The sequence below is a fragment of the Gossypium raimondii genome, chromosome 4 (assembly GCF_025698545.1).
Source record: "Gossypium raimondii isolate GPD5lz chromosome 4, ASM2569854v1, whole genome shotgun sequence".
In the NCBI taxonomy this organism is placed as follows: Eukaryota; Viridiplantae; Streptophyta; class Magnoliopsida; order Malvales; family Malvaceae; genus Gossypium; species Gossypium raimondii.
This window is the reverse complement of record NC_068568.1, coordinates 5656129-5669736: the sequence shown is the minus strand read 5'-3', so window position 1 is coordinate 5669736 and position 13608 is coordinate 5656129. Positions and strand designations below refer to the sequence as shown.

The 13608-nt window shown below is 32.7% G+C and overlaps 3 protein-coding genes across 3 annotated transcripts; 1 reads left to right on the top strand and 2 right to left on the bottom strand.

Annotated features, from left to right (window-relative positions):
• Positions 1–334: 334 nt before the first annotated feature.
• Positions 335–3681, bottom strand: LOC105780002 (hypothetical protein). The gene is made up of 4 exons (XM_012604052.2): positions 1771–3681; positions 959–1222; positions 688–807; positions 335–590 (listed from the first exon to the last, which is right to left on the bottom strand). The coding sequence occupies exons 1-4, from the start codon at positions 2860–2862 to the stop codon at positions 513–515; spliced, it is 1554 nt and encodes a 517-aa protein (XP_012459506.1). The 5' UTR covers positions 2863–3681; the 3' UTR covers positions 335–512.
• Positions 3682–7213: 3532 nt separating this feature from the next.
• Positions 7214–10250, top strand: LOC105779093 (tetraspanin-19). The gene is given in 6 exon segments (XM_052629141.1): positions 7214–7365; positions 9224–9308; positions 9519–9599; positions 9688–9796; positions 10083–10183; positions 10185–10250. Coding segments are annotated over 6 exon segments (594 nt in total).
• A 145-nt stretch (positions 10251–10395) lies between these two features.
• Positions 10396–12957, bottom strand: LOC105779631 (uncharacterized). The gene is made up of 4 exons (XM_012603476.2): positions 12744–12957; positions 12451–12665; positions 10874–11280; positions 10396–10774 (listed from the first exon to the last, which is right to left on the bottom strand). The coding sequence occupies exons 1-4, from the start codon at positions 12811–12813 to the stop codon at positions 10522–10524; spliced, it is 945 nt and encodes a 314-aa protein (XP_012458930.1). The 5' UTR covers positions 12814–12957; the 3' UTR covers positions 10396–10521.
• Between the last annotated feature and the right edge of the window lie 651 nt (positions 12958–13608).

Genomic DNA, 13608 nt, shown 5'->3' with positions numbered 1-13608 from the left:
AAGAAAAATGTTTTCTAAATTCATGAAATTTAAAAAAAAAATTCCTTAGAAATTTTAATGAGGATGTGGTATAGACATGATTTTTTGGTAACCTGTCATACTCCGACTATTGCCACATCATTTAACACTTGCAGATTTTAGCGATAATGAAATTATTCCAACCTCCAGCCAACTAACTCCTCAAGTATAAAAAAAACAAATCAATTGCCTCTCATTTAGTCCAATTCTATGGATATTTTATATGAAAATAAAATGTAAGTTCAAATATCAAAATCAACACACAATTTTGTAATAACCACCTAATTGATGATTAGTTCTCAAAACCTAACAATCAGGAACTAAAAATTGCATTTCATTTAAATGACAGAAACTAGTACAGTAAAGGAAGACACAAGATGAGCTGAAACTATGCTTCGTAAAAAAGTCAAATATAGCATTCAGTCATTACAATGTACAAAAGGTACTTACATTCCTATTCCACCCAACATCGAACATAAGATCAATTGCAGAATTCACCCAAGGTAACTTGTCCCTGATTCAAGCTTGTCGGCACTGTAGAAATGCAGCAATTTTAGGGGCATTACTTTCTCCTGCAACCAAGACATGCCAAAGTTTCATAAATATAAGGTCTCCAAGTTTACTTTTCCATAAAAAGCAAAAGGAAACGGTGAGCCAGTGCCAGAAAACCTGAACCATCTCTGCAGACTGAGAAGGGAAATGAAAGCCTGTTGAACAGTTCTCCAAAATTTCAGGGTTTTTCATCCATGCTCTACGAGCGTCACTTACTTTAATCTTATATCTAAACATCTGAAAGGGAAATAAAAACCATGTTAAATCAACTTAGGTTTATGCAACAAACATATGCATAACTCAGTTCTACTCATTTTAAAAGAATTGCACCCCAAAATGTTTCTTTGTACAACAGTTGTTCAATGTTTTACAATCACATAATGCGTACCTGAGAAAGAGAGACATCCGGCTTCTCCAGCTCGTCTCCCTCAACCTCAATACCAGTACCTTGGCACTCTGGGCAGAGTACAGAATTAATCAGGGTCCCTGTAGGTTTAGTCTCTCCATCCTTCCCCATCTTCTTGCATTTGGTTCGATTTTTCCTCCTAGATCTTCGTCTTGCTTTAGGGTTAACTGAATGGTTCTCAATCCTCTCAAGCTCACAAAGGAGAATCCAATGTATAAGGCATGAAGTATGAAATACATGGAAAGCCTACAAGTAAAAGAAAAAGATAAACTAAATAAGACTTGGACTTAATATACACAAGTTAACAAGTTAATCAATGCTTCAAGCTGAGATAAAAGAAAAAGGTCATATTGAGCATTAACAAGGCATAATTGTAAAAAAAAACCCTCGACGTTTGGGGGCTTTTGGTTTTGTGCCCTTGACCTTTTTATTTTTTGATTGACACCCTCAAAGTTGCGATTTTTTCAGAAATCAGCCCACTTTTAACGGTCAACATGAGTTGACCGTTAATCAAACTGTAGGTCAACATAGTAGCCCATGTGGCATGCCACATAAGAGCACGACGTCATATATGATGTCATCTATTTAACATTTTGTTTCCATTTTCTTTCTGAAAAAATCGTAACTTTAAGGGTGTCAATCAAAAAATAAAAAGGTCAAGGGCACAAAACCAAAAGCCCCCAAACGTTGAGGGTTTTTTTGCAATTATGCCTATTAACAAATATGATGCAACTTTAAGGTGCTCTGAATAACTAAGAAGGAGATCCAGAGACAGGTTGGGTACAGAATCATACCCCATTAACATTTCTACTACTGCAAACAAGTTTTCCGGTATTCAAGTTCATGAGTGTAGCTACATCTTTATCAGGAAGCATTTTTTGCCGACAGATATCACACATTCTTTCAGCAGCTATACGCTGTTGCCGCCTCAACTCTCTCCTTATAGTCCTACTTGAAATGAATCTTGTGAGCAGAAGCTGGTCATCATATCGATCTAATGCCAGTCTTGAAGAATCACCATTTGAAGCTGAAGAGTCTTCCCCAGACGAATCATACTGATTACTTAAAGATCCACTTATATCCTCTGGGTCAGAAAATGACTTCTTCCTTTTCCTAATGGCAGCTTCACCATTATCCAATTCTGTTGTTGAACCAGATGTTAATAGTGATTTGACATCATCGAGCAATCCCTTTCTGCCTAGATCACAATTATAAGGAAAAGTAACAACAGCAAATTCATGCTTTGGAACCTTGAACCTATCATCATTTCTAGGAGCTTCTTTCCCTAGCCATTCACACCATATTCTGCTAATACCATTTGAGATTCCATCCTTCTCACAGAATCTCGCTGCAATTCTCCCAAAACCAGAAAAACTCACTTTCAAATCAGAAATTTTATCCTTGATTAGCACACCTGGTATCACCAGATCAGATTCCCCTGCTCTACCATTCACTTCCTTGTTACAGGAACTAGCTTGACTACCAACATATTCAACTATAGCAAGATTGTTATCACTGTTTTGAAACTCCAACAACCTATTTTGGTTATCATTTACAACTTCCAACTGTTTCTCTTCTCCATTCGTGGCACCAAAGAACAGGACACCATCATTGAAAGGCCATGGATTTGATCCTAACAATGTAACCTTAGCAGCAGCTAACCTTTCAGTGTGAAGGCTCCCCTTCAAATGGTCAAGCAACACTGAATCACTATAACATGGTGCAAGGCACAAAGTGCAGAAGAATATGAACCGCTTTCCATCCTCACGAAGCTCTACATAAGTATGCCCTTGTGATCTTACATTGTTAAGAGTGGTTTTTGCTAATTGTTCTTTTAAACTACAACCACCTGTCCTTTGAAATCCTAATTCCCTCCTTTCAGCCATTCAAAATTTTCTAACCCTAAACAATATGATTGAAACCCTAACCCAAGTAAACTCACAATTCCAGAGAAACTAAGTTCAACTTCAGTAATTTTCTTTTCTCCTTTTAAGATTTTACAGACATGTAAAAATCCTAAGAGAATCAAATTTCATAACGACAAGGCCACCAACTACAAATCTCTAAGTTTCTTCAACTTCTTCCACAGATGAAAGCTTAAACATATTCAGCAATTCCACATGAAACCCTAACCAAAGTATCGGTAATTCCAGAAATCTCTAGAAATTCAATTCACAGATCCTTTCAAAACTAAAATTCTAAATTCTCACAGAATTTACCAACAAACAAGAGATTTCTACTTCAATTCTCCAAATTTCCAGGTTTCAAGCAAAGAAATATTCCAAACAACAAATTTCTCAAAAAGAACACGAAAAATTGAAAGACAAAAAAAAGAAAAAAAACACTTCAACAAACTCCAACTAAAGATATTCGCGGAGAACTAGGTATAGGATTCTTAGCAAACCGTCGTGTTCTAACAGCGGAAGAGAAAGCCTCGAAAGCCATGGAGCAAATAGGATGCAAGGTGCTCGAACGCGAATCCTCCATAGCCATCTCCATTTCTCAGAGCGGCAAAGAGAGGGAATAACAGTTAAATGAGACTGTTTGGATAACGAGAAAATTAAAAATTAAAAAAGAAAAAGAAAAGGAAAGGAGATTACAAAAGAAAACAAGAGAAAAATGAGCGAAAACTTAAACTTGAAAAATGATTTTTTGAATTTGGATTAGTTTATTGAGGGTTTCGACTTTCGAGCAGCCCAGATTCAGTTTCGTGTAATAAATTGACAAAATCAAAATTATAGTGTACGCAAAGGAATATATGTGTAAAATGTTGCCAATACTTATTGACCGTTGGATGATTGCCGTACGAGTTGTTGATTGTGATAAACGGTCTACGGTTTAGGTTTTGAAATTATTGAACTTAAACGGATTAGTACTTAGATGCGAATTTTCGGATAATCGGATACCGCGAAAGGAGTAAAGATAAGGACAACTTTATTATTAGTATTATTTTAAAATTTGGTTATAGAAAAAGACAGTTGGAATGGGTGGTCTGTGAAATAAATAAAGGAAATTACGTGTCCTCACATTAGTTAGTATATAAACAATTGCTTAAATTATGCTACTACTCCTTCTACTATGCATAAATTGTTCATTTAGTCTCTATACTTTAATTTGATCATTTTTAATCTTTGTATTTTTTAATATTATTGAGTGTTTTTCTCTATCTCCCTCAAGTAGTGGTATCTGTATATTTATATGAAATAAGTACTATTCATTGACATGACATGCTAAGTATGTATCATTCTCTGGACTCAACACGTATTTATACGATCTTATGCGTGTGTAACCTCGCAGGAGAGCAAGCTTGGCCTGCGAGCTCATTAGGATCTAGCCCAAATCCATTCGGGTTCTGGGTCGGTGATGGTAATTATCCTAACAAATACATTTGAAATTTTAATCCTGACAAATCATGTGTAATATCATGTCGACTTCGGCCAATTTACCAATAAAAGCTTAATTTTTTTATAAATTTACCGAAATGGGCTCGATATTTTATTATTTACCGAAATGGGCCATTTTCTAGCAAATCGCGTCCACGTCAGCAAAGCGCGTTGACGTAGCCGCGATTTTATAAAAAATTAAGCTTTTGTTGGTAAATTGGCCAGTACAAATAACAAAAACAATAGCAAAAATAACAACAAAAACTACAGAAAAATAACAGCACCAAAACACTAGGAACAACAAGATAATTTTTATTAAAAATAATTAATTTATTTGGGTCGGGCCTTAGCAAAAAACTTTTACCCGAGGCTCGATCCATTTAGAAAACGGGCCTCATTTTTTATTCAAACACATTTTTCAAATTTATATTTTTATTCAAATCCTACTATTTTTTGGGCGGACCTTCGACCTAAGCTAGATAACCCGAGCCACGATCAGGTCAATAATCGGAAGTTCGTTCAATTTGTACTTTCTTGTTTATCTTTTTACCTATTGTTTGAATGCTTTTCTTTTTCTTTTTTCTTTTCCTTAAAAAGAATTCCTTTTTGCTATTAACCATCACCAATAGAAAATTTTTATCATCCGTTTTTAATCATTAATGTCATTATAATTAAAATTTATTTCATTATTTTTATTAATTGCTAATTTTGTAATTCTTATTTTTAAATCACTGTGAATAATTGTGAAAGCACTTTTTGACCCTTTAAAATTTTGACTCTAATTTTTTTTTAAATTTCTCTCAATTTATTTTTTTTAACTTTATCGTCAATATGCTTTAGTCTTCCTTTCCACCTTCTTTCGAAATATCTTATTTAATTATTTGCAATGCTTCCTCTCAACACCAAAATTGAGAGGAAATTGAGAGGAAATTTGAGAGAGGATTAGTTTGTGAAAAAAAAAAGGGGTCGGGGTATTTATAGTTTTTTTTGGACCATTGGGGGGGGGAATCGCGGCCACGTCAGCGCGCTTTGCTAATGTGGCTGCAATTTCCTGGCACGTCCCCTGACATCGCGCTGACGTGGATGCGATTTGCCGGAAAAGGCCCATTCCGGTAAATAATAAAATACCGGGCCCATTTCGGTAATTTAAAAAAAATAGGCTTTTTTTGGTAAATTGCCCGTCGACTTCCTATTCTACATATTATTAAAAAAATCCAACTAATGGATTTAACGACTATTGTTTGCGTCAAGCTTTAAATTTTGAATTTCAAAAAGTATAGGGGCTAAAAACGATCCAATAAACCCTTAAAGAAAAAGAATGGTCCAATTAGAAAAAAATGAACTAAATCTTCAACTTAAAGCATAGTACATGACTAATAGCATAATTTAACTAGAATAATTTAATTGCTACTATTTAAGTTAATACATGAACTAAATTTGATCAATTTGAAAAATATAAAGACTTAACCCATGACTTGTACATAATAAAAGGATTAATAACATAATTTAACCTAAATAACTTTTTATGATTATGTTATCTAAAGTATGAACACTATAGTTATTTGTTTGACAGTATAGAATTGAGGTTAAATAAAAATTTAATTTTCGGAATAAAATTTAACCCATTTAACAAATGAATAATTTAATTTTATAATTTTATAATTGCACATGGATGAAGCTAGGGGAATGGTAGAATTGTTTTCTATTTTTAAAATATTAATATTTTAATTCAATACATTTTAGTCCATTGGTCAAATGATTTTTTTAAATTAATAATTTAATTTTAGCTATTTAATATATAATATATATTAACTTTCACTCTCTAAAATTTCCCAACCTCTTCGAAACAAAATTCATGACTTTATTGTACGTGTAAGCCCTTATCTTTCAGGTTATATTTTGATATTAAATATTCTTCCCCTCACTAATCATACCAGACAATGACTTGGAAGACATGTTACCAGATTCTATTTTAACATGCATAACCAATATGTGAGTTATGTTATTTTATTAAAAAATTTATCAATTTATTCACCAATTTTTTTTATCAATTTTTGTTTTTAAAAACGAGTTTTTATATGTCAACATGATGTATACTTGAGGTACATATGGCATACCAAACATCACTATTCGATTATTTTATCAGCCACACAAGTTTTTAATAGTTTAAAGGAATGGTTTTTAACAAAAGGATTAATTTACTCTTTGATCTAACGTATAAGGATTAATTTGCTCATTTTTTGAACAGAGGAGAAAAAAATACAATCTAACTCTAATACAATAGCCTCAATGGTACTTTTATCGATTGCCTTTTACACGTGGTTTTTATGAAATGCGATAATTTCTTGCTAGTATTAAAGATGGGGTTTATATATTGGTAGTATTTGTGAATTGCAATTTTAGTAAGTTGGAGATTTAATTTGTCACACCCATTTCATAATTGATCCTCAGGCCTTATCTTGCAAATATATTCATTTTTATTTGATGGAGCTCACTCAATCTAAAAAAAAAAAATTCTTTAACTTATCTCTCTTCTCTTATTCTTAAATGATTGTGTTACATCATAACTTTTAGATCAATTCATTAAGAGAAATTTGTTACTTCTGGTCACTTCTTAATAGGGGCAGAGTCAGGGGTTAAATTGTGCATATATGCCCTTTTTTTTGTTAATTGGCCAAATTGACCCTTTTTTTTCAATATTTAGGGAAATAGGTCGATTTTGGAGAGAGTGTGTAAAAACACGTCCAGCTGGACGAGCTTTTGCTGACATGTCAAGAAATCAAGCCCAGTTGGATGCGTTTTCTGAAAATTTCAAAGAAAACGCGTCTAGCTGGGCGCGCTTTCTCTAACATGCATGTCAGCAAAAGCTCATCCAGCTGGATGTCCTTTCTTGCCAATTGTGCAGAAAGCTCACCTAGCTGGACTAGCTTTCCTGAGAACTGTGTGGAAAGCTTGCTCAGCTGGACGAGCTTTCCTGCCAACTGTGCAGAAATCGCACTCAGTTGGGTGCGCTTTCCACACACTCTCTCTTCAAAATCAGTCTATTTCTCTAAATCTTCAAAAAACAAAAAAACGACCTATTTGGCTAATTAAAAAAATAACAACATATATGACTAATTTAATCGAGTTAGAGGCTAGTATAGGTCCAACCCCCTTAAAATAGAAAAGTTCTTTTTTAATCTTTTATCATCTATAAAATTTTAAATTAGTGATGACAAATTTACACACTTTTAACTATTCAAAATGATAGAAATTTGATTTAATCTTCTAAAATTGTAAAAATATAAACTTTTGAAATAAAAATTACAATTTTATTATAATAAAACATACAACTTAATTTCACTCAATAAAACAAATTCTAGAGAGTACATTATAAATAAATATTTTCAAATAACACACATTAGTTAAGCAAATCATTGTGTTCCATGCATCATGCATTACATAGATAAGCATATCATTACTTCCACTATTTTTCAATGATTAACCATGTGTTGTTTATGTCACATATATAGAAGGACGCATTACTTTATAAAAGGAAGAAACATTAAAACAATTAAATGGACATAATGCATGCATATTATATTGAACACTATGTTAAACATTAAAATATGAGGAGACATAATCTTTTATTAAAGGGTGAGATACGATGGTTTGATAATTAAGGGTGCTCATCACTTCAAGTGTGGTTTGAGCTCGAGTTTTACCCTATTATTGTAATTCACTAAAAATAAAAATAAAAGGGTGACATTTTGGATAGAATTGTTGGATTTAATGGGTAATTATTCAAATAAGTTCAAAAGTTTAACGTACTTGTGCTAATCACACGCCTAGCCCTAGATTTGGAAATCTAGGGTTCTATCCAGATTTTCTCCTTACATATTGATTAATAGAACGAAATTGGGTAAAATCTTTATTCAACTGATCATAAAAAAACTGATGAGATTGCTGCGGAACCCCACACAATCACTATTGAAGCTGTTGAATTTCATTTATTGGAATGGTTGATTTCGCAATGATTCTCAATTCAATTTAAGGTTTGTCAAATGGAGGATATGTATTTTCGTTCTAGACACAATATAATATTATTTATATTAATCAAATTTAGTTCAACTCGAGATATGAGTCTAAAATTTTATCTAATTCTATTTATATTTTTAAATAGCTAACTGGTCTATTCATATTATTTTTTAAAAAATTCACGATAAGTTTATCTTTTTTTGGAGTTAGTGGCAAAGCTTTGATCTAAAGGTTAAAAAGGTAAATTTGTTATCATAATTTTCCTATTGTGACTGAATCACAAGTAAATTTGTCACTTAATTTATTTAATTAATTTTGGTATTCGAATTTGTTTTTTTATTAAAATTTATAGGAGGGTAAGATTGGCGGTGCAACTCGAGCGAGTACTCAAACCAACTCTAAGCTTTTTTTGGAAACAAAAATTACATGATTAATCAAAATGAAGTATATCCAGCTATAAGATATTGATAAATTTGCCCTATTAATGATTTAATGAATGTTTCAGTGTTTCCTCTGTTTTTGAATTATTATTTGTTTCCCAACTTCTGTTGGTTTATGGGAAAATGAGGAAAAGAAAAAAAAAATGTTATATCTTAATTCAATCCGGAATTCGAAAAAACCCCACTTCTGAAGAATTTTTTTTCTATCTCTCTCTTTCCAAGAAAACCACTTTTTTCTCCGTACTCTAACCATGAAGAAAAGAAACTGACCAACTCAGTTACCATCTAAATCAAGCACCAACATAAACATAAACTTGTAGAAAATTCAGGTAGTTTTTCTTTGATTTTCTCTTTGTCAATGGGATTTCACTGCTAAAAGCAACCACATTTCTATGGATGAATTGCAGGTTTATCTACACTCTCCTTGGCCTTGGTGTTACCCTGTGTTTGATCACATATTCGGGGCACGTTGCTGGCTGTTGCCTATATCTTGTATCCTTTTATCCAATCTTACTGAAATTTTGTTCTAAAAATGACAGTATTACTTTGTGGATTATTATATCTATATATCAATAACTAGCCCTTTGCTAATATGATTTTATTCTTCACTACTATGATAGTGAATACGTTTGCAGCTTCATGAACTCAAATCACAAGTTAATGGAGATGGTAAATTTGTTATTGACCTTCATTGCATTTTAGTACATGACATTATTGTTTTTGCTTCTTATGCTGGAGGCTGGAGTCACCACTGATGTGTTTTTCAATCAAGACTGGGAGGAGGTCTATCACATTCAAAAGCTGATAATTTTATAACTTCTGCATGTCTTATGAATATACATGTATATCATGCTTACAAAAACACTACCAGGACTTTCCAGTGGAACCAACTGAAAGTTTTAACAAGTTCGAAGATTTTGTCCGGTCGAACTTCGAATTTTGCAAGTGGATAGGCTTGTCTGTTGTGTTCATACAGGTATGTGTCTCGTCTTGGAATATGAGTGATAGTACATTGTGCATTTTATTTCACTTCAAGTGTTCACATATGTAGATGTGCGTATGGTAATAGGACCCTCTTTGAAATACATGAAAAACTTCAAAAAGAATTTGAACACTCGTGTTGCTCGTGTCAGATGCTTGTATCCAACACTCACACTCAAGTTCGTATCACTGATAGAAGCAATTTCTTAAGTGCTTCTTGATGAGTTGTATGCTTCTTGTAAGTTTGGTTATCATATGCTTGAAAATACCTCTTTCCATTTACAGGGGGATTATGTGTGGTATCGGCAGTGCTACTTGAAGCTGTTGGACCATATCAAAATTATGAAAGTGACGATAATATTGATCCTGAGAGCATGCCATTACTAAAAAAATGATGTTCACCCAACTTATGTTGTTGGCAGGCCTGTTTCTGGATCCAAAAGTATTGCCTGAAACATCTTTAGGTGATTGCTTCTTGGGGGTTTGGTAATGCAATTGGCGAGCCCCTTTTTCTTCTTTATTATTATTTCTATTTCCTTAAAAATCATTTATATATACATTTCATATGCATATTTTGGTGATATTTGTAAGCAAAACATTTTTGAGATTAATACATTTTATTTATAAAAACTCTATACGAGTTTTCTCTTGACTTAATATATGTCGACTTAAGATCAGATGGTACTAAAACAAGTTGCCTTAGCATGCGCCTTTAAGGCTCATATCAGGTACAGCTATTTTTGTTGAGGAAAGTGAGGATGAGCTCATTCACCTGCTCTGGAAGTTGTTCTTGAACAAAGTGATTCCCTTCTGGCATGAAAGTGATGTCCAGATTAGGCATAAACTGCTTCACTATCCCTTTCCTCATGTAATCTTCCATTCCTGGGAATTTCATAACATAATCCTTCTCCCCCATTATCAGCAATGATGGAGCTATCACTTTTGGGTTGGTTATACCACAATCCAATTGAATGCACCTGCAAAGTCCACAAGTCCCAGATTAAGGTTTAGAGATGAAGAATTGTCTACCAAGTTGAAAGTTTAGGGTTTAAAAGGGTCATAGCTAGCCATTTCACCTGTAGGGAACTTGCAGTGCATTTCGGAAACCAGAATTTTGATATGAAGTTGCATAGACATCAAGATCTTCCTCTGTGAACCATGGAGGCAATGGAGTTGATGGATCAACCAAATCCATTATCTCCTCATTGTCGCCGGCTACTTGTAACTCACTTCTGCAGAAGAGAATATAAATGTTTCTAACGACCGTCTTAACATCAAATCGGCCGAAATCAGCTTCTGCTCTTCCTGGTTCTGCCCATCTTATAACGTAGAAGCCTTTAGGGAGGAGATCAAGTTGGATACCAAGAGGACCAGGTATGAGGAAAGGAATGCCCAGTGTTATGACACCTAACACCCTTTCAGGGTGGGTAACAGCTACCATGAATGCAGAAAATGCTCCAAAGTCCTTCCCAACAAGAAAAGCCTACATGTTTTCCCATATGGTTAATGTTAATTTGCATAATTAATGTATGGCTTAACTCAAAAAAGTTTATATTTTTTTTCATATTGATATCTAAACAAATTTTTTTCCAAATTAGTAATTTCTTGCTAACTCTAATTTTCTAAAAAAGTTTAACTTATAAATTAGTACCTAAATTATGTCCTTTTCTTATTTCGATATCTAAACATCTTTTTATCACGAGTGATACTTAAATTTTTATTCTAAATTAGTATTTTTATTAGTTTAAGAAGTCTATTTTAAAAGACTCAATTAAAATTGTCATGTGACCAAAAAATGACAAAAAATATTTTTCTTCTTTATATATATATTTTCTTTCTTCTTCTTTTTTCTTCTTATCTTGTACTTCTTATACGAGTCCGAGCATTTTAAGTTTCATGATTTTGAAAGGTTTTAGAATCGGATTGATGATTGAACCAATCATGTCACCAGTTATTAATTTGAATTATTAAAATTAATATTTTTTTTAAAAATAAAGCTAATTGGTTAAACCAATTTGTACCGGTTTACAGACCAATCAATTCACTCCCTATCTCTAAAGCGGTACTCCTATCGGTTCTTAGTCTAATCGGTCTGATTGGATTTGATTTAATCAATGAAGGAATTTTTTCTATCCATTTGAGTTAAGCAAGCAAACAGTAAAATTTAATTACTAATTTATAGGATATTTTTTTTAAACAAATTTAATGATTTGACTAATGGTTGGCCTAACCAAAGTACCAAATTGAAAATTGAGAAAAAAACAAAGTAGTTTAGCTTCTGACCATAAAAAGTTAATATTATGGAAAATATATAATTTAATTAATAATTTAATATCAACATGGGAAAAAAAATATAAATTTAATTAACAATTTGTGGGTTAAGATAGATACAACATGGTTTTGAAACTACAGCTTTATATGGACAAAACAAATGAGCCAAATGTCTTGAATTTGGTATCAAGAATGAGTATGAAAAGGCATATTCTGCAAGGTCTGAAGAAGAATAGAAGAAGACGAACTTGATGATGGCCAAATGAAATTATCATTGAAGAACAGACATAAGAATTGCAATTCGAACTGAAGCATTTTCAGCAACTTAACCAATTCACATTTGTAAGCAATTAATTTGTGGTTATAATGAAGTAATGGTTACCTTATCAATGGCCAAGGAATCGAGAAGCGCAACAACTTCATCGGCAAGGTCATTGAAGTTAGCTTTTTCGGGCTCCGGTGGCTGGTCGGAGAGTCCATAGCCCCTGCAATCAAAAGCAACTGCTCGGAAGCCAGCATTAGCGACGGCAATCATCTGGTGCCTCCATGAATACCAAATTTCCGGGAAGCCATGTAGGAAAAGCACCACCTTAGGACCTGCACAACACCATTAATTATCCCATTATTTCCTATCAACATTTTATATATATGTAAATAATATAGTTGACTTCAAACCTGTTCCAATCTGAGCCACATGAAGCTTTAATCCTTGCACTTGTACATGGCTGTGCTGAATCTTTTCCATTGTTTAATCAGAGGAAACTAACCGAGAAAGGGAACAAAGAGATGATCGGATGGATTTGGGATGAGATTACTGGACTTCACAAAGAGTGATAATGGTGTCCTTTTAACAACTCACTACAAGCTATATATAGCTAATACAAAGAGTGATGATGGTGCCCTTTTAACAACTCAGTACTACAAGGTATAGCTAATACAAGGACGTATCTTGCACATGGGAAAGCTGGAAAATTTTTTGTGTTAGAAATTAAGTGATATATTGTTACGAGAGTTAAAATATAATTTTATAATTTTATTAGTTTATATGTTTATAAATTTTAAAAATTTAAATTAAAATTTTAGTATTTTAAGATTAAAGTATAATGTTATCATTTACTAAATTAAAATCGTATAAAATTTAGAGTGTCAAAAATTAAATTTTACATTTTACAGGGTCGTGGCCTTACAAGGTTCTCTTGGTGTTGTCCTTGGTAGTAAACATGGTTTTGAGGACTGGATTAGTGATTGAACCAATCAAATCATCAATTCTTTTTTAAAACGAATTATCTAGTCTAATTGGTTCAAAACCAATTATTCAATTATAAAATAATATTACTTATTTTTTAAGATTAAAAGTATATTTAAAATAAAATTAAAAAAATAGTGAGAAAACTTTGAAAAGTCAATGCATGCATGAGAAATAAATATAAAATATGTTTATTTATTCTCTTCATATCTTTTCATATCTAATAAAATATTATTTGTCTTCTTTTCAAATATTTCAATGTGTCTTATTTCTCTCTCAATTAAATCTATCAAT